Consider the following 22,245-nt stretch of genomic DNA (forward strand, 5'->3'; position numbering starts at 1 on the left):
CTCATGGTGCACTTACCCTGAGGAAAGAGCTCTCTTGGGTCCTGGGTGAGGCCGAGGACTCGTTCACTGCCTTGCAGCAGTGTCTTTGGCGTGAGCCCCCAGCATTGGGTCCGACCCAGCAGGGTCACCCCCCACAGCCGCCACACTGTGAGGAGCGGCACTTGCCCCCAAACCCAAGGCCCGAACGAGTAGTAATTCTTTTAAGTTGCATGTGTTTTTTATTGTTGAGGAGGACTCCACATGCCTTTATTGAGTTACTTCGAGAACTGCCTGATTTTTTTTTCTTTGGAATACACAATAAAACAGAAGTAATTAAAAAATTTTTTTAAAGATTTATTCATTTTATTACAGCCAGATATACACAGAGGAGGAGAGACAGAGAGGAAGATCTTCCATCCGATGTTTCACTCCCCAAGTGAGCCGCAACAGGCCGGTGCTGTGCCAATTCGAAGCCGGGAACCTGGAACCTCTTCCAGGTCTCCCACGTGGGTGCAGGGTCCCAAAATCTTGGGCCGTCCTCGACTGCTTTCCCAGGCCACAAGCAGGGAGCTGGATGGGAAGTGGAGCTGCCGGGATTAGAACCGGCACCCATATGGGATCCTGGGGCTTTCAAGGTGAGGACTTTAGCCGCTAGGCCACGGTACCGGGCCCGTAATTTAAATTTTAATATGCCTTTCTTGCACCATTAATTAAAATGATTTATGTTCGGTTGCCTTCTTGAAAGAATGTGAGGCTAGGTCTTACTGCTTCCATGGTGATGTTTTCCAACAGAGCATCATTTATGAAACAGGATATCAAATTTTTCGTGGTCTTAGTTTATTTGCTTTGACAGAAATACCTTTAACTTAAATCCTGGCAGAATACACTCTCACACTGTTTCTTTGAGTCACCATTTGGCATTTAAAGTCATATTTTTGTCTGGATTTCTGGCCATTTATCTGTTTGTAAGACTCTTTGAAGGCTGATGCATTTTTTTCAGAGAGGAAAGGAGTCAGGTAAGCTAAATCTGACCCTGCTTTGGGTTGGATAATGAGAGCAACTAAGTTTGTGGGATTCAGGAAAGGGCTCCTGCGGTAGGATGTCAGGGAGCTGTGTGTTTGTGCCCTGGAGAAGGAAGACACTGTGCTTGCTTTCTGATCTTACCGAGAAGAAGCTGGAGGACGAAAGGAAGGTCTTTGCATGTCCTTAGCAAATTGTTGTAAACACTCTGAGTGTTTGCTCCATTGTCTGTGGTCTCTGAGGCACTAGATGGCATTGTTGATGAAGTGGGTATTTATTTTGTCACCAGCAGGAGTCAGTTATGAAATACTACTTGATTTACAGTCGTTGTACAGTATTTTTTTTCCTGAATCCAAGGCAGTTGAATGTTGACAGTTCTTTTCAGTCTTTTCTGAATATCGGAACATATGATCGCATCAGGCTGGCTGCGGGCTGCAGCGCTGACATTTTCTAGCGCAAAGAATGCCCACATCACTCGAACATTTGAAAAGTGTTAATGAGCAGATCAAAAGGACTGTTGCCTGAAGCAGCTAACTTTTTTTTTTTCTAAAGAAATCGGCTTTCCTCCAAGCTGAAATCTTCATTCTAGCAGCTAAGTAGATGAGATGTAATCTTCCCTCATGATGATAATAACAAATGAAAAAAAATTGGAGAAGAATCAAACTCTGCATATGGTTCATAAAGTGGTGAAAGTGTTTTCCAGAATCCTCCGTACAGAACTGAAGGATGCTAAGTGGAAAAAATCCTGGCAACCAGGCAATATTATGCCTTTTAAAATCTGCAAATTCTCATAAAATGTGGTGCAGATGAATACATCCTCCTCTGAAATGTGTTCTTGCACTATTTAATATTAGAGTAGGATCCTCGTGACTGGTATTTTTTAATGTGTTTGGACTAACAGCAAATTTTCCTTTTGTTCTGAATGGATTATCAGATATTTATCATTTGTGACTTTTCTTTCAAATAGTTTTGTTCCCTTTTGTTGCTTATAAAGCCATCTTGTGCGGTGTAGAGAGTCAACATGTTTTTCTCCTTTTAAAAGATTTGTCTTATTTATTTTTCCCCTTGAACTTTTTATTATCATTTTATGATACAGTTCCATAGGTCCTGGGATTTCCCTTATCCCTTTCCCAGTTCCCTCCCCCGTCACTCAGTTTCCTTATATTATTATACTATAGTCAACATTTTAAATTTTAGTAGGTAAGCCATTTTATTTCCTGCCTCAGCATTTCTAGTTAGAGGATATAGAGCATGTGGATTGCATTCTGTATCTCTGTAAAGTAAGAATGGACTATTTTGTACAGTTATCGTAAGCTTTATAATAAGCTATCTCAGTATTAGGCATCTAGGTGTTGCTCCGTCCTAGTAATGGGTCCTCCACAGAACTCAGGCCTTTTCTTCTGCACACATTCACCCTGCAGTCCTAATTTTATGCCCAGTGAATGTTACGTAGCACAAGTTAAACAAAGAGTTTGGAGGTATATGACCTGAGTCATGGGTTTAAAGATAGACTTTGATTTCTGTTTGTATTTGGACAAGTTACTAAAGCTAGAACTTTCATTTACTTATGTTTAAAATGGGGTAAATTGTACAGGGTTATTATGGAGGTAAGAGTAATGTAAAATGAATGGTGTATGGAATGATCAAGGAAGGATGGCTGTGGTTAATAACACCTCAACGAGCCTTCCCTTTGAAGCAATGGACAAGTGTGTTGTGATGCGGTTGCATCTTTAATTTGCTAGATCAGAGTTTGATTGAGGTGAAAACTAAGTGAAGGCCCAATTTTCACTGTTAACAATGCAGAAGATATACTTGCTGGGTCTTGAAAACCACTTTAAACTTAGAAGTCATGCATGTAGTCATCTATAAGACTGCTTGCATATATAGGAACATTCTAATGTTCTTTTTCTGGGATACAGTTAATAACAAGTGCGAGCAGACATATGGTCATAATTGTGGAAAAGCATAGAAGCAAAGACTTGGTGAAAATATCTTGGAAAGTATTTTTATCATTTTATTAAAATTTTCATATTGGAAATGACCTAAATTAATTCAATTTATTTTCAAAATGAAGAAACTTGGATGATCTTATGACTTACCATCTGCCATTGAGTTCATTAGTTCTTTATTGATTGAGAGAAAGTTGATGCTTGGTTTTCCTTAGAACTAGAAATATTTTAGTTTCTTGGAAATTCATCTCCGTCATTTGTATTAATATGTTCCCCCAACTTTCTGTTATTGACTTGAAGATCTATGATCCTTTGTGGACCTGCTTGTTTCTTTACCTTCACTTTGATTGTATTTTTAGTATTTGATGTTTGTGGAGTTCTTTATTAGGCACTGATGGCATTTATAAGGACAAATGATTATTATCCATTAGGAAACTACACTTCTCATGGGTGACTTAAAAAAAAAAATCCCACAATAAACTTGTAAATCCAAGGTAATGATGACTCTTGAATGCTTCATCCAGGAACAAATGTATGTTATTTTAGAGGTTTTTCAGCTTGTAGATGAGATAATAGAAAGATGGTAGAAGGAAGGCTGGATGGAAGCAAAAAACGGTGGTTATATTTGGGGGAAGCAGAGATGTGCTCAGCCAGCAGTGAATACGGGTATGAAGGCCTGCTTATCAATAGGATGTTATTGTTGAATTTCAGAGGAACTGTGTGTTACACCACAGTGAGTCTTTTAAACCATGAGAATAGGGGAGCTAGTTCATGTAGCTTTACTGAAAAAGGGGCTCCTGTATTGAGGAAGAATGCAAAGATGCCTCTTGGGATCCTCTTGTGAGTTTGATAGTGGTCATGTGAGGATTTAAGATTGAAACTTGACTTTTTCCATATCATTACTAAGCTGGATGTTATACAAAATAACAATAACGAAGATAGAAGAGGAACAGTTATGGCAGAGAATTGGAAAAGAAGTTAGGAAAACATTTATGTCCTCTGAAGTTTACATATGAGTGCAACATGTATGGGTAGTAGGTGGAGTAAATTTGAAATCCTCACAGTGCAATTAAGGTAAGTTCAGATTTATTATACTCAGTAGAATAGAAGAACTTTGAGTCTTTTTCTTGGTGACAAAGCTCCAGAGAGCACTGTGTGGGAATTTACCAAACTGATGGTGGAGGCGTAATATATAAGACCGTTTGAATAAAGTTTCATAACTCATTGATTTGAATTATGGGTATTGGAACTGTTGGTTCATTTTGATCAGGGAGATGTTGTACTGAGCATCTGTTAGAGGATCATTGATCTGGCTACCAAGGTTAGTATTAGGCACACAATAAAGACAGAAACAAGCTGACTGAACTAAGTGACGTTTGTGGCCATTGATGCAAGAAAGAGTCTCTGGTAATTACATACTTCAAAGTAATTTATTCGTATTTTACCACTTAAAATGTTTAGAATTGGAGGTAAATAGTGAAGGAAGTGCATCTGTTTTGTTTGAGCACCACTCATTTCTTTAAAATGAATCAAGCATACTTACTTAAAATGTTGTTTTCAGTTCTGGAAGCCAGGTTTTGAAATAATGACCAGGTGAATTGTCTAAACCATTAAACTGATCAAGATGACCTAATAACTTAGAACCATCCCGTAATTGTTGATGTATTTAACGTCCAATGGGTAGACTCGACAATCTATGATAATTATCATAGTATCAAAACTAGTATTTATTCTCTTCTGGAAGATGAAGTGTGTGTGTGGTGTGTGTGTGTGTGTGTGTGTGTGTGTGTGTGTTTCCAATCTCTAGGATTTGGAATAAAAAGTAGGAAGCACAGAGAAGGAGGCTTTGGCTTCATTTGAGGGAACTTTTCAAGTGCCGTGGGTCCCTTGCCAGGGGAATGAATTGCTTTGTGAGGTAGTGCAATTCTCTTTATTGCGGCCATTCAAGCATTCCTCCTCACCCACTCTCCCCTTGTTCTCTTTGTCGCATCCCTCGGGTGTATCTGTGTTGTAACTACTGTGTGCCTTAATTTCTTGAAGTTTAGATCTAAGCTAAAATCTGGAGAATGAGAAGGTTAACCCTATAGGAAATTATTGGTTAATTATTTAAATGCTAGCAATACTATTGGAATTTGAAGTCTTTCACTTTGGAAAGTTTTAAATACAGAAAGAATGATATCATGTATCCCCTCAATGATCATTCAGCTCCAGTGACTCTCAGCCAATATTTAATTTTATTTCATCTCTAACCTTGTCCACTTACTCCACCTCATATTATTTTGATGAAAATACCCGAATCATATAATTTCACTTAGAAAGTTTTGTTTGAGCTTTAATAGTTAAGCTGTCTTTAAATAACATATCCATTGTAGTAGTAGTAGTACATTTAACATTGATAATAATTCTTTGGTACAACTTCATTTTCAGTTATCATTATTTAAACTTTTGAAATCATCTAGCTGAAAAGTCTTATAGTCACATTAAGTAAATTCAAGCAATTTGAAAATTTTCAGTTTTTTCCTCTTGGCATAGAGATGGGGAGGTGTACCTGAATTATCCCAATCCTTTTGGGAGCCAGCACAGTATTTTATATGTCTTAGTGTTTTCATACATTCTTACTGTCTTCTCTCATGAAAGTCTGCACATTTTATAGTTTTGTTATTTATTTATTTGGACAGGTTATCAAGGACCCTCCACCACCACCACCGCCTGCACCAAAGGAGGTAAATGAATGCCTAATAGACAAAAATGCATGCCCCCCCTCTCTAATGTAGATATGTAGCATCTTCAAATTTAACCAGTTCTGTTTGTTACATAAGCATAACCATGTATTGGGTCCTTAATTTATAAAATGAGTTATTTTTCATCTTCGTGTGATTTCTTTAATATGCTAGGTGAGTGGGACCTTCATACCTTAGTAAATATAAAATAGCACTGGGGTCAATACTGCGTAGAAGTTTCACATAATTTTTGTAGTTATATTATCAAGTGTGCTTATGCCAAGCTGTCAGTTTCAAATTATTTCTACTTTCCTCAAAAAGATTGCTTTTATATAAGACTCTGTTAAACAAATTGTTAGCAGCCTGCACCTAAGGGATATACTGGTACAGTGTGCGTTCAGAGCTTTGGCACTGCCTTTTCGTGTTAGTTGGTGTTCCATGGAGTTCAAACACACACTGATGCTTGGGTGATTGTTGAAATGCCACCCTAACTTTACTGTTTTGCCTTTGAAGTATAGTGATGACCAGATTTGGAATAAACACTGTTTTCTGTGTGTGTGTGTCAAGAGCAACTCCTAGTCACCCACAAATTGTGGGGGGAAGGAAGGACTCCTTCTGCCTTGTGTCACTCCAGTTAAGATTCGCGGCTTTGAGCATAAATGCATTCACATGTCCCCTGCATCATTTCTTCCTCAACAATGACAGTTTTCAGAAAATATTCAAACAAAGGCCCAGTTTTGACTGTTATTTTAGTAAGATAAGTAAGTCATAAAACCTTTCCTTCTGCAGGAGGAAGAAGACCCTCTGCCTACCAAGAAATGGCCTACGGTAGATGCCTCCTATTACGGTGGTCGGGGAGTCGGAGGAATTAAAAGGATGGAGGTTGGTATCTGAAAAATACAAACGCTGCTAATTTGGAATGTGTGTTTCTGGGACTATTAAATCAGGGAAACTGCACTTTTCACAATTGAGTTTCCTGTCATCATTCATTTTGACAGAACACTGGGTCTTTTCTGGATAGTTCTTTCTTCAGGGGTGTAGGGAGTGGGTGGGGAGAAGAATCCTAAGCCATTGCAGAACCAGCCAAAGGGACTGGTTTTATTTATCAAGGCATCGCATTGATAAGCCTTCTGAATTTTAAAGGGTAAAACAAAGCCAGAATTTTTCTCACTATTTTGGAAAAAATTACTACATAGTGCGTCATTTTTGAACAAGTCAGCCAATTAAATTTACAACAGTGTTCTTCTTTGAAGTGGTCCAGTAGTTATGTACTATTTGAGGAGAAAATTTCAAAATACTTAATAGCATGGATATGACCTTATCACAAATATAGAGAAAGCATATTTAAGACTTTATAATAACCTTTAGTTACCACTTATGAATTATCATAATTAATATTACATGTCAGTTATAGAATGCATTGAACTTTCATAATGACCTAAAGTGTGAATGAAAATTGAATTTTAATATTTTATCTTAAAAGTCAAATGAAGTGTTCTTGACAGCACGAAATGTTTTTCAAACGGTGGATTCATTATTAACAACCCATTATTGCCAGTTCTGAGCACTGAACAACAGTGTCGACAGGCCTGTATCCTATCCCTGGGGCAGTTCAAACATTTTTCACATCCGTACATCGACTCTTGTGAAAGAGGTCCTGGCATCTCCTCCCTATTAGTTATCCGTGTTTTTTTTTACTTCTTGGTAGAAAGGCATATATTTATGTTTTGTCATAGATCTCTGATTGTCATAGCTAAATATCTCTTTGCTGTCAGAAAAACACAGGAAATTGATTAAAAATGCAAATGTTGCAATTTCATTTTTTTATACATTGGGATAAAATCCAGACACCACAGGAGAGTGTCCCCTTTTCTGAATAAGTTACAGTCTTCCCCAGAAGAGGCCCTGGCACCCTTATCAGGGTTGTCATCACCGAAGTGTTTAGGAATTTGACTGATTCTCTCTCAAACTCACTAGATCTTAGCAAAGTGCATAGGTTGCCCATGAGCCCTGCGTAAAAGCAGGTGCTGGAAGCTGTTGATCTTTTGGAGACGTATTGCAGGTGTCTGCATGTGGGCAGCTGGAAATCCGCTCAGTTCAGAGAAGATGAGGAGTTCACTTCTTGTTTGAAAACACTGGAAAGAGCGATGGGAGAATAGGCTGACTGTCCCTATGTGGAAATGCAACTGTCGCTTACGAATATCCAGATATGATATGTCACAATTCATTTTTAGTATATTTAGTCTCCCTGATTCCAAAATGTGTATGTCAAAAGATATATGTAAGAGAGGAAAAGATGAATGGAAAATACCAAAAGATGTTAATAAATCTCACGAATGAAGTAATTTTCAATGTGTAATATAAAATTGCCTATATTTTGCTGTTTTATTAGGCAATAAGCATGTGCCAATTTGTATTTTTAAAATAAGCTTAATTTTATTTTGAAATTCATGTATGTGGAATACCACATGACAGTGAAGTCAGGAAATGTTAGTATGTGAGCTTTATTTACTTTGAATAAATAATGTAATTGCCGAAGACACTAGTAGTAATGCCCTATTTTTACTATTTAATATTCCAGGGTTCCAGATATTAAAATGGCTTTCTAAAGAAAAGTATACTAATCACTGAATGGATCTCAGTGAAAGGGACCCTCATTGATGTATGCTCACATGACCTCACATCTGCACGTTGCTGAGTCCCCATAATTCAAATTTCAAGAGTTGTTGACTCTCAATATGAGATATCGTATGCCCCACACATCTATTTCAATTGAGGAAACTTTGTAAAAGAACTTGGTTAACTTTAAATGAGTCTATGAGATATGAGTCCATTTTAACTTTGGATAATTTTGGCTGTATTGTGTGGAGTAACCTGTCAGTGACGCAGAAATAGGGCTGAGAATAAAATGGAAAAATAATGGGAAAGAGAACGAGTACATTGCAAAGAGAAAATACAATACATATTGATATACAATAACTGAAATGAGAATTAAGCGTTATTAAATTTTGTTCAATAGCAACTTAAAATTTGGAGAGGGAAAGCAGAAAACCACCTGCTTTGAAAGCATGGCTGTTCAGGCCAGGAAGATGTTTCCCTTTGGAAAAATACCCTCATAGCAGGTGTTTGTCACAGTGTTCAAGAGGCACATAGGATGCCTGTGTCCTGAGTCACAGTGCTTGATTGTATTTAGTTCATCTCCTTTCAGTCTCAGCCACTGCATTTCATAAGTGTAGACCTTTCGGGACAGAGGCCTTGGCAGTTCCACAGTGGGCCAGAAGTCTAGTTCAACTAGCCTGATGTTCCTTATCTGAGATGATGCTGGTGAAACTCTAGAGGAATGTAGTCACATTAGCCTGTGGGGTCACGTGTGGTAGATAGGCTCAGGATCATTGTGTATTAGAATCTGTGTCTTTGTCATTGGGTAGCTGGATATATGTGATTGTCTCTGATGCAAGAAAGAATTCTAGGATGAGATATAGGTAAATATCAGCAAAGAAACAAGATTTATTTGCATGGAAATTGAAAGTACGCACTGAAGGGAGTTAGCACAAAGCATAGAGTGAGCATTCAGTGAGTTTTGAGTCTAAGCATTATTTGATCCTAAAAGATAGAAGCAATGTTTGGGACAGGGTTTAATCGAATATTTATAATGGGAAGAAGTTGGAGCTGGCTTTGAGTACCATTTATTTCTTTGCCTTTTTCTGCATAGTTTCAAAGTGTCATGGTGTCAGGTGTGTATGACGGGCTTAGGAGTATCAGCCATGGTCATTTTGTTACAGTAACATTACAGTGAACTAAAGGCCACTGTGGGGACAAAGCAAGCCATCAGGTTGGCTGTGTTGTGCTATCATTGGCTAATGTTGGCCAGCACAGCTTCATGAAAACTGGTTTCTTTTGCCTGGAGAGGGGGCATTTGGGGAGGGTTAGAATGGTACAGGTGAAACTGTAACACAGGCTGGCTGCAAGCCAAGGTGAACGACTTTGCCAACCACCTGCTTGCCTACATGAACTTTTGAAAGGCTCTGTATTTGTTTGCATTTGTATTCTGAATTTCTTCTCTGAGTTTTGAAATTCATATGTTTACTTAATTTTGTATTTCCTTTTTGTTGTTGTTGCTTTTTCCAATAAAATCAAAACTTTAGCACTGCAAATATATGCATCTTGGTTTTAGAATTTTCAATCCATTTAGCTATATCTAAAGATTTGGTGTTTCTTTATCTGGTAAAGGGAAGGTCATTTCTCTGGAAAGAAAGCCAGCTATCCAGCTCTAAAGGTTTAATGGTGTTTAAAACAATTTTAACAACCTCATAAAGAACGTTCTAGTACCATTGATCATGCTGAAAGATACAGATACATTTTAATGACTCAACAGGGTCTACTTGAAATTGAAAGCCCATTCTAAAATTGTAGTAAAAAAATGGGTAGAAACATCGAAGTAAGCCTTATCAAAAAGCTGTGAATAGTTCTTTCAATGAACTGTAATCATCTCCCTACCCACTAATTCAGATCATTAAAATGCTTTAAACAAGTCTTTAAAGTTTTTTTCCTTTGGAAATCACTGAACTGTGGTGTCTTGGAGTTCTCCCTTAATAGGTCCTTGTATTTTTTTAGAGCATCCCTTGACTTCTCTGTCCTCCTTGGCAGTGTCCTTGGCTTCTGTAGACTTCCCATGGTCTTCCTGGGGTGCAGAGCCCTAATCCAGGGGAACATTCCCTTGAATAATTTGGCCCGGATTTAGATCTTAATTTCGATTTATTAAAAACACAAAAAGTAATAAGCTGATCTTGTGGTTGTTCAACGTCCAGAGTTTTCTGAGAAAGAAATTCCATGTGCAATTCCCTGAATTTTCCTAAATTTTTTCTTTTCCAGTATATCTTTCTCATTGATAATATAGCCACGATTCCTCAATCAAATTAGCCATATACACAAATGAACACAGGAAGTGGAAAGGGAAAAAAAGCCATAGTATTTATATAACTGCCATTTTGTATGGATTAAATCAGACTGATACACAGTAATCACTCAATCAGTACTAATTATGTGGAGTGGACATGTGGTACAACAGGTTAAGCCACTAGTTGCAGTGACTCACCCCATAGGGAAACCGAAGCCCTGTTGCTCTACTTCCAATCCAATTTCTGACCAGTTTCTTTTGGGAGATCACCAAGGGCAGCTCTGGCATTCATTTGCATGATTTAGAGGGAGTTCAGACTTCTTGGCTTCTACCTGACCCAACCGTGGTTGTTGGGAGCATCACGAGTAAATGGAATACCTATCTTTCGTGTCTTTTTCTCTCTCGCTTTCTCTGCCTTTCCAATAGATGCAAGTAAATTAATAAAAACTTCAGACATTGTAATAAAAACCATTCCCCTAAATTACTAGTAAATACAATTAGGTATTATAATTAGCAAGGGAACGTACCCAATAGTAGATAAGGAAATTGCGTGCTGTCAGCTTTTGCCTATGTAAACCACAGATTGACACCTTATTTGAAACTTCGGAGAGGTGATTGCTTCATTGACTCCAGATTTTTTCAAAGGATTTTCTTTCTAGACTCAAACTGATTTTTAATAAAGATTTATCTGAGAGGCAGCATTAGAGAGAGAGGAGATGGGGGTGGCTGACATTTTCCATCTGCTGGTTTATTCTCCCAAATGGTGGCAATGGCCAGTGCTGTGCCAGGCCAAAGATGGAAGCTTCCTCTGGGTCTACAGCATGGAGGCTGGGGCCCAGGTATTTGGATCACCTTCTGCTGCTTTCTCAGACACATTAGAAGGGAGCTGGATTGGAAGTGGAAAAAATGAGAACTCAACTCAGCATTTACATAGGCTGATAGTGATGCAGGTAGAAGCCTAACTTGTGCCACAGCACCACTCCCAGGCTGTTATTATTATTATTTTTTTAATTCATTAATTACATTGTATTATTAAATGTAACAAGAATGGTTGATGAGCCTGTAAATATTCTCAGAACAAGATCTGGCAGTTGGTATACCTACACAAATGACTCTGAGATGGTAAAACAAACATCTACCCAGCAGGAGCTTGTTCCTCTAGGATGCTTGGGTGTGACATCTGCATTGCTGTTTTTGTTTTAAAGGTGCGTTGGGGTGATAAAGGATCTACTGAGGAAGGTGCGAGGCTAGAGAAAGCCAAAAATGCTGTGGTGACACTTCCCGAAGAGTCAGAGGAACCCATCAGGCCTAGACCACCCAAGCCCAAGCCCACCTACCAGCCTCCGCAAACAAAGTGGTACACGCCAATTAAGGTATTTGTTCAATGTGTGTAACTTACAGCTCCTAAAGCAACAGTGACTTTTTATAATCCTCCCATTCCAGGGAGAGCAAACATTTGTACTCTTACAAAGGAGTACTTCCTCAACGCTGAGAACCACTCACATTTTTTTTGTTTATTTAAAAAATTTATTTCGTTTATTTTTTATTTATTTATTGTTTAATTTTGTTTATTTGTGAATAAAATTGTAACAATGACATTTTACGTTTTTTTTCCTCTTTATTGATTCTGTAAATAGAGGTTGAACGTTCCCCTGAATTTACAGTTTTGTTTTTCCCTCTAGGGTCGTCTTGACGCACTCTGGGCCTTGCTGCGGCGACAATACGATCGTGTTTCCCTGATGCGACCTCAGGAAGGAGATGAGGTTTGTACATTTCCCCTGTTGAGAAGGAGTTGACTGCTTGTGTCATATCACACAAGAAATGAAAACATTGGTCAAAGATAATTTTATAAGCCCTTATTAGGTAAAGAATTATTATTGTCTAGTCTTAGTTCTTAGTCCATAGAGTGCCTGATTAATCATTATTGTTTTCCATTATCTGTTCTATAATGTGATGTTCAAGCCACAGTTTCATGTCACTCTGTGTTCAAGTGTGTCATAAGACAGACGGGCATTTTTATCCATGCTTTAATAAGCACATATATCCTTTTAGTCAGAAGCACCAAGTTCTGAGCATTGAGCCAATGGCCCAGTGGAGGGAGGCTTATTGCTCAAGTTTTGCTGTAGTGTTCAGTAGCAGTGGGATTCGGGGAAAACACTTGAGAACCTGAGTGCCATTGGCCACAAGTCTTAACAGTTCACTTCTGTTAAGTGGGGATAACTGAAAGAAAAAATGTCCTGACTTTAGCTGTTTAGGAAATCCGACTTGAAATAGTTCTGTAGTTTCTCCAGCAGATCATTTGCCATTTATTAGGATCACAGGAAGTGAGAACTACTTAATTTATAAAGAAGTCTGTTTTGTCTTCAGATTGCTGTGGTTCTTAGTCGAACATTCTAATAAAACGGAATTTGTTCTATTTAAGTTCAGGTTTAATGTGGTGTTGTTTGCAAACAATGTATGACAACTCTTTCTCCCAGCATGCTGCACTTTTAGCTCATGTATTTTAAAATTAGTTTTCTTTCCCCGAAGGTAGACACTCACCAACTTGTTCAATCATTTTTACTTTATTAAGTTCTGGGTACTGGACTAGTAGTCATGAAGGATATAGCAGGCAGCAAAAGCAGTCACTGTGTTCTTGCTCATACTTTGTATATTTCTTTATTATTAAAATTCAGTGTTTGGTCCTTTGTCATTCCACTAATTTTGATTCCATTCAGTACTTGAATTCTAAATTTGCAACAAATCGTGATGTCAGGTACTGTGGAAGTGTTGGCAAGAACTGTCATCTTTGTCTTTCCGTCTAAAATTTGAACACAAAGAACAATATTCTGTAGTGTGATCTGAGAACTTGCCAGTGGATAGAGAAAGAGGTGAACTCACTCTGGAGGGATTAAAGAAAGCCTGTTAAAAATACAGTCCTTCGATCTTCAAAAAAATAGGTAGGATTCCAATAGGTTGAAGTAAGCCAAATGAGTGTTTCTACAGAGCTGTCATGAGCAAAGACATTGAGGCAGCCAGGTACAGAATCTGAGGTGATTAGAGATTAAAATCTAGGGTTTAGAGATTAAAACCAGAAAGGTTGGTTGAAAATAGAAAAGAAGAAATCTTTGAAGTCAGATTCATGGACATTCTTGGTTTTGTGAAAAATGCTTTATTATCATTCTTTCAGCAATTTATTTCCTAATGTATGGGGCAGATACATTTAGCATCTTTCTTAATTACAGTGCTAGATTATTGCACATGTGCCCCAGTAAATTAGGTTAATTTTTATGTAATTCACAAATATACTTCCACGTTCATATGTTGACCAAGATTTCCTTTGCTGTTTTGTAGGAAGCACCATAGTCCAACTTTCATGTACAATAATTCTACAATAATTTTCTATCTGTTAAGGTCAGATTTTTTTCAATATTCAGAACTTCATTTTAGGAAGGTGATATATATTATGTAATGAAGCATCCCCTAACACATTTTTGAATTATTTTGCTAAATCAGTCCTGTGTAGGTTTTGATTGCAAATGCATTTTGAAGAGAAACTTAAGACAAAACTTGAAATTTCAAGAATTTTTTGTGAAGCTGACTAAAATCTCACATTTCCTGCTTTACACCTGTATGAATTATTTGTTTGTTTTTGGCCTGTTTTTACTTAAATGCAAGACTTTAAGTTTATTAAACATCAGTTGTTGGTTCATCGAATTGATAATTTCATGAAATATATAATATTGTGTGTTTCTGATGCAGTATGTTAATTTTATTTTTAAGGATTTACTTATTATTTATTTTGAAAGTCAATGAGAGAGAAGAGAGAGAGCGTGTGTGAGCGAGCAAGCAATCTTCCACCTGCTGGTTCAGTCTCCAAGTAAGCCACGTGCCGAGTACTGAAGCAGGAGTCCGGAGCTTCATCTGGGTTTCCCATGTGGGCAGCAGGAGCCTAAACACTTCGTCTCCAAATACTTTTCCCAGGCCTTGAGTCAGGAGCTGCATCAGAAATGGAACATATCATAGCTGTCCTTTTTAGCTTTACCACTTTTGACATTTTGTCACCTGCAAGCTTTTTAAGCTTATTTTAAACTACTTTTTACCACCTCAGGGTGGCAAACCATGAGAGAGTTTGCCCTACAGGTAACACTCCATAGTTAATCAGTGTTCCTCTCAGAAAGCGAGGAACCCTACCCAAAAACAACCTCAGTAAACCGCAGTATTCACAGGCAATATTAATGTTTGTGAAAGTCCTTGCTGAATTTAAGATACTTGTATGTCTACCCATACAACTAAACCAACCACACAAAATTGTTTATAGCAGTCAAGTACGCTTGGCATAGCTTGTTCTCTTGCTGCTGTGTTTCTTGCTAGTGTCCCTTCAAAATATTTAATATTTGTCTGTTGGAATTTTATGTCATCAATAGTTGTCAGAATATAACCTTTTCCTTTCTGACAACTTGATAAATCTTGGCCATCTGTTTCTTGCCATCTTTCCATTTTCCGTGTTTCACCGAATATGTGAATATTCAGAATATCTGAATTTATGTGAATTTATCATCTGCGGGGTCTTTATTTGACAGTGTTAATTCCAATATTAATGCCCCACCCCATGCACATACTTACCTATAATTGTGTTTGCACAAAGATTACATGATAGAATTACACAGTTAGAGTTGTTCCAGTACTTTGGTGAATCAGCTTTCTGTATACTCCTCAGGCAACCGAAGATCCCAGCATTTTTTGGTATGTTTACATCTTGGTTTTAGAAAGTCGTTATCTTGCTTTGGGTTCCTGTTCTCTAGAATGCTTCTTCTCTTGCTGTGTTTGCTTCCTCTTCTTTTCCTTGTTTGTGCCCTTCGTGTTTCTCCTTAAACACAGTTACATGTACTGTGCTTTTACTTTCAGCTTTGCTAATTTCTTATACCAGTTTTCACATTTCTTACATATTTCTGTTGACTACTTTTGAATGAATGAAACCTTCAATATTCCTGTTCATCTCTCAGGAGCACAGTTAAGGGCTTTTTTTATGAAATCAACCATGGGACTCTCATGACACTTTTACCCAAAATAATCTATACCAATCATAAGACATTTAACCATGATAAATGTTTTAGTAGATTTCATTTAAAAGGCTCTACAGTAACTTAAATGCAACATGTTATTATCCAAAAATAAAAATAAATGATCACTTGGCTTTATACATGAAAAAATCTGTACTATGACTTACGTGCCACATATATTTTATAAATATTTATTTTTTATTGGAAAGGGAGGAAAGAAAATGATCTTCATCTGTTGATTCCTTCCCTAAATAGCTTCAACAGCTGGAGCTGAGCTGATCTGAAACTAGGATCTAGGAGCTTCTGGTCTCCCATATAGTTGTAGGGTCCCAGGGATAGGGCCATCTTCCACTGCTTTTCCAGGTCATGAACAGAGCTGGATCGGAAGTGGAGCAGTTGGTTCAAGAACTGTGCTGCACTGGTAAGGCATGTCAGCGCTTGTAGGTGGAGAATTAGATTGTTGGGCTACCACACTGACTCCACATCCCACATATTTTATTTATATTTTTAAAATATCATTTTTTCTCAGAAATTTAAAAATTTAAATTCCAGGGATATTTTTATTTAGTTTTTGCTTTAGAGTGTTTTTCATTTAGGGAACATACAGTTATTTACATAGTATGAGATGATAACTCTCAGACAAGAAGTGTGTCAGGGAATTAGTGTCTATTTGGCAAAGCTAATTTTGGTGCATGACATTAAATGTGATGCTTTGTGTAGGTAAGGCTTCATCTGTCTTTGAGAATCAGACCATAGATTACTATTGCTTTCTACTTTTTGTGGACAATTAAATCCTGAAAAATTAAACCCATTCAGCCTTGCGATTTTTACCAACTTACTTTATATAGATATGACTACTTTTTTATATAACAGTACATGAAAGAGAGAAAATTTAAATTTAACCTACTGAAGAAGCCAAAACTATAGTGTCCTTTATGTATAAGGTTGTTCTTTAAAAATAGCTTGCTCAACCTAACGCCTGTCTTACAGAAAGGGGAAGTTTACTTCAATGTGTGCATTGTGTATGTTATTGTGTTTGTGTGTGTGAGTGAGAGAGAGAGAGATTGAGAGATTGAGAGAGAAACAGAGATTATTTGGGGTAATCCAGGATACAGTGATTGAATGAAAACAGTCTGATGTTCCTTTGTCAGTTTTGGGTACTGTGTTCAACTTATCCAAGTTCCATAGTACAAGATAAAAATCCTTCTTATAATTTAATTACATTTGCTTAAATTAAGTATTGACCTCAGATTAACTCATGAAATATTTCATACATATGTATGTATGTATGTATGTATAAGATGCTCATTTCCCTTTGAAAATGCTGATCATTTTTATACCTAAAAATCTATTTTCCCAGTAAATTTTTCCCATTATATATTGGGCAACTTGTAAATAGCAATGCATCAGTGTAGATTAGATACACTGATTTCCAATAGAAAGTTTTATTTACACATAGCAAATAATTCATTGGAACAAATGTTATTGGCTATTATGGCCAATTCTTTTTAAAAGAAACATTCTTATCAGCATATAAATTATTAAATACATTTTCTAAGCGTTTTTGTTGTTCTTGGGTTGATAAAGATGTGTGTGTGTGTGTGTTTACACAGCAGAAATTAGGCAGATTTGAGAAATTTTTTTTCTGATTGTTGGAAATGGATGCAGATTGTCAAGAAATAAATGAGACGACTTTCTTATATCTCAATTTTTAAGGAAGTAATACAATCCTAAAAAAAAAAAAAAGAAAAAACCCACACAACAACCAGGTAAAACAAGCTTGATGTTGCCTGAGACTGTGAAAAGAAATTGTTTTCAGGCCGAATCTAATGGTTCCCTGGAACACCAACTCTGTGTAGCCGACAGCATGTTTTCCACCTTGGAAAACAATCTTGTCATTTATTTATAAATTGTTGACTGCAGAACCAGCCTCTTGAGAGTTTAGTTTAATAAACAGATCGGTGTACCCAGAACTAAACCCCGAGTCACGCACGTTTCCCCTGCAAGTCCCGTCACGGTGGATTTGCAGCCAAATGTTCTCCTTTTATGGCCCGCACCGGGCTCATTCGGGGAAGAATTCACCGCTGAATTGAAAGCCTTGATCAAGGAACTGAAGTTGAGGCATAAAGTATCAAAGCCACGCCAGGTCTCCCGGCTCGGCGACTCCCTCCCGCCGCCTCTGCGCCTGCCGCGCTGGCCGGTCCGGCCCGAGCTTTGATGGTGGCGCACGGGGTCCTTGGAGTCATGAATGTTTCAGGGCGCGGTGCGTGCAGGTGTGCGCCGCGCAGGTTGTCGCCAACATCTGCTGGCGGTGGCGGCAGCGGCCTCCCTGGCCCGCAGCGAGCACCCGATTATCAGCAGAGGTAGTTGAGAGCGGCTGCACGGTTTTGGTCTCCCACTCTCTGCCCGAGGCCTAAAACACCAAAGGTAGGAGCTGGGGGGTGGACACAGCTGCGCTCCCAAACTTGCCTTAGGCATAAATAAGAGATCTAATGTAGTTTGACTCCGTGGTGGTGGGGAGACTGGGACAGAAAGCCACTTCAGAGACAACTTGACGCTGCAACATCTGCCGCCAAGTTTCCGGGGAGTGACAGGGGACAGCAGGTACAGATCCAAGTCCCCACACAAACAACCTCCATTAAGCCATGGACTCTTTTGAAGGGCCTCCATCAAACGTGCCCCAGTCCGCAGCAGGAGTTTGTTTGGTTTTCAAAGCAGTGTTTTGTTTTTTTGCAGTAACAAGGTAATTTATAAATGATGCATTACCATGCGTTTGTCCTTTTTTTTTTATTATTGGAAAAGAGAGAGAAACAGAAAGGCAAAGAAAGAAGAAAGCAGAACACTGGTTTTGGAGTTGTTCCACAAACCAATTAAATCTCCGTGGAGATGCTGGGCTGTGGTGGAGGGTAGTTCACCTTCAGAGCCTTCCTGGGGCACCAGGAGGTGGGCGTCAGTTTGTAGACTGAGAAAACCCAGTAACCCAGTAACACCCGTGAGCCACATCCCCTATTTGTTTGTTTTTAGAGCTTTTCTTTGTATACACAGACTTTAATGTGTTGCCTTTTTATAAGTGTTTCATACCTACAATGGAAGGTATTAAAGTGAGAAGAGCTCCATTTAACAAAAAAGTAAATAGAAATGTTCTTTATTTGGACATTGTCCCTACTCCGCTTTAGTACTATCTTCATCCAGGAAAAAAAAGTCAAGAATTTGTTGCATTTTCATTTTGTACATTATGAAAAACTCAAAATTGTATACTCAACTCTATGGCATAATAGAATTGTTGAAAATATTAGCCTGGTAAGAGCAGCAGAGTATGGTAGGTAATAAAGGATCTATGGGGATGTAATTGCTAATCATTCATAAAGTTTATACTCGCTCACAGATAAACTAGCTGCGTGACCCCTGCACCTTTAGACAGGAGTCTTCCCGAGCAGGGAGCAGCAGCTGGGCAGCTGAGGCCTGGGGCAGTTGCTGTGGGTGGCAGGGTCTTCCCCGCTGCTGACAGGGCCTCATCATTACATGGTGAGTTTTCAGTTAAACTAAATGTGTTTTGGAGAGGATGTCACGTGGTGCACAAGTGCCCATTGTTGAGAAGTTTAGCAATGGCTGCTTTTGTAGGAAATGTCTGCTGTGACGGGACAGTCTTAGCTGTCCAGTGTTTAAAGGTTTACAATGAAACACAACGCATCTGAAGGTATAGATAGCACAAGGTCATTGAAGAGGCACCAACAAGTCAGATTACAACCACGGTGGATGATGTAGCCTCTACTTCTTGGGTCTCTCCATAGTCCTTGATGTATGTTTACACCTGTTCGTGCCGCTCCTGGATTCTGTGCAAACCAGCTGGCCAGGCCCGTTCACCGGCAGCTTTTTCATCAGTCTACCCCGCCCATGAAGCACTCAGAGTGCCATAGTACTTACAGAGCATCGCCTGGCGCTGCTCTTCACCTTGGTGCTTGCAGGACTTTTGAGAGCAGACGTATGATATCACACTGCCTTTGTGTTCCCCAACACATTTGCAGCATGTAAACCACTGGAGATCTTCAAGAGAAACCAGAAACTCCAAGTCCTATGATTTGATAATGAAGAGTGTGCCTAGAATTATGCTAAAGGCTGCATTCCTTTTAAAAACAGTTTGTAAGGTATTATTTTTATTGCCAGTCTAGGCGTTACAATGTAATTTTTTCCTCAAAAGTCGCCATTTAAAAATGACTACAGTCGTGGAGTTGGTGCTGCAGGATTGAGCCTCCACTTGGATGTGCACGCCCCATGCCGGAGTGCTGGTTCCAGTCCTGACTGCTCGGTTTCCAGGGCAGCTTCCTGCTGAAGCACCTCGGAGGCAGCAGAAGATGACACCGGGGTTCCTGACCCCCATCTGGAAAACCCGGATGGAGGTCCTGGCTGTCGTGGCCATTTGGGAGTGTGAACTGGTAGATGAAATATCTGTCTCTCATTTTCTTTCCTCCCCTTTTAATAGATAAATAAGCCTTTAAACATTCCTAAGCTTTAATTTTTAGATTTCATCTAAACATTTTTAATCATATAGCCACACTGTGTGCTGAATTTAAGGACGCTAAGAAAACGCCTTTAGTGGAAGCGTTTGTATACAGAAGTCCCTTCGTGCTTTCATCCTTTTTCCATTTTTTAAATTCTAAGATGAAAAAATAGAGACAAACATCACAATGTTTTGAAACTCCATGCTAACTACCTTTTATTCCTTGACATTTACTATGATTTTTCTAGGCTGTTCATCACAGGGCGTTATTGGGAAACAGGAACATTAAGCTTTTCCTCCCTCTTATTACACTAGTGTCTTTGTTATCTCTTGACTTCACTTCCTAGGGTAGCCTTGAAATACTGTAATATCCTGTTTACGTTAGTGGGGGCAGGGCCATATTGTTCTGAAACATGTGTTGCTGGGAGGTTTGCTGGTTGTGCCAAACACCGTGGAGTGTGCTTACTCAAACCTTCGTGGTACCCAGTCACTCCTCCTGCATTTTAATGCAGTCAAGAAAATGACCAGTGAAGCTCTTGCCCCAGTAACTGTTTTGCAATGGAGGAATACATTATGAAATAATGGTAAAAAAATTACATAGTAGGTAGATAAACCAACAGCAAACTTATGTATGTATGTATGTATCTTGATTAGAGAGTCTTATTTGGGCAAATGAACCTGGAGTTCAAGGTAGGGTTCACAGTACAGGAGGACAGATAGCTAGATTTGTCTTTCTTTATAGAAATTATAATAATGAAATTATGTATGATAAAACTGTGGAGATAAAGAGGATCTACCCTATCCCTCCTCTCCCTGCATCCCTGTGTTTCCCTCCCACTATTATTCCTCAAATTGTCACACCAGTATAGTCCCTTTGTTATAGTTGCAAGATTGCCTGGTGGCTGTCTTGTGTCAGAAAGAACATGATATTTATCTTTAGGAAGTGGCTTATTTCACCAAATGTGATGGTTTCTAGTTGGGACCATTTTGTTGCAAATGCTAGGATTTCCCTCTTTTTTTATGACTGAATAGTTTTCCAGAGTAGATGTATGACAGTTTTCTCATACATTCATCTGTTGATGGGCATCTGGGTTTTCTTCATGTCTTTGCTATTGTGGCTTGTACTGCTATAAATACAGGGTTGCAGGTCACACTCTCTAGCATGTGGATTTTATTTCCTTGGGATACATACCAGGAGTGGGATGTGGTTGGGTTGTATGGTAGGTCAATTATCAGTTGTTTGAACACTCTCTATACTGATGTCCATAGTAGTGGCTTTACTAGTAAAGACTCCCACCAACAGGGGGTGGAGTACCCTTTCCCTCACATGCTCACCAGCAGGTGTTGTTTGTTGATATCTGTAATAGGGCATTCTCGCTGGGGTTAGAGGGAACATCACTGTGGCTTTATTTGCATTTCTCTAAGAGCAAAGGAGCTTGAGCATTTTTTTCTTTTTGGTCTATTAGCCATTTGAATTTTTTTTCTTTTGAAAAATGTCTGCCCAAGTCTTTCATCCATTTCTCAACTGGGTTGTTTGTTTGCTGTTGAGTTTCTTTAATTTTTTGTACATCTTGGATATTAGTGCCCTATCTGTTGCACATGTTGCAAAGATTCATCCCTTTCTGTTAGTTGCTTCTTCACTGTGTCATTCCATTGTTGTAAAGAAGCTTCTTAGTTTGGTGTAATCCCATTTGTTTTTGGCTTTAACCACCTGTGGTTTTGGTGACTTTTCTAAGAAGTCTTTGCCCATGTCTGTGTCTTGTAGAGTGCTCTATGTTTTTCTCTAGTATTTTGATGGTGTCTCTGTGCAGATTTAAGTTCTTGATCTTAAACAAAGTGTGCTGTAATGGTGCCTTTCTATCAGTCCCTCCATTAGAAGTATAGTTGAGGGCCCAGAGCAATAGCGTAGTGGTTAAAGTCCTCACCTTGCAAGCGCCAGGATCCCATATGGTCGTCAATTCTAATCCCGGCCGCCCTGCTTTCCCATCCAGCTCCCTGCTTGTGGCCTGGGAAAGCAGTTGAGGACGGCCCAAAGCATTGGGACTCTGCCCTGCGTGGGAGACTCGGAAGAGCTCCTGGCTCCTGGCTTTGGATCGGCACAGCACCGGCCGTTGCAGTCACTTGGGGAGTGAACCATTGG

At 38.8% G+C, this 22,245-nt stretch overlaps 1 protein-coding gene across 1 annotated transcript in view; it reads left to right on the plus strand.

The window, feature by feature from the left end:
• The window catches only part of ANTXR2 (ANTXR cell adhesion molecule 2), a 136,657-nt gene that overhangs the window by 67,705 nt on the left and 46,707 nt on the right, over positions 1-22,245 (plus strand). Inside the window, exons 13-16 of the mRNA XM_058667166.1 lie at positions 5,627-5,671; positions 6,458-6,550; positions 11,771-11,938; positions 12,248-12,328. Of these exons, the coding sequence (XP_058523149.1) occupies positions 5,627-5,671; positions 6,458-6,550; positions 11,771-11,938; positions 12,248-12,328 (387 nt within the window). The remainder of the gene's footprint in view (positions 1-5,626; positions 5,672-6,457; positions 6,551-11,770; positions 11,939-12,247; positions 12,329-22,245) is intronic.

This window comes from Ochotona princeps, chromosome 7, assembly GCF_030435755.1.
Source record: "Ochotona princeps isolate mOchPri1 chromosome 7, mOchPri1.hap1, whole genome shotgun sequence".
Lineage (NCBI taxonomy): Eukaryota > Metazoa > Chordata > Mammalia > Lagomorpha > Ochotonidae > Ochotona > Ochotona princeps.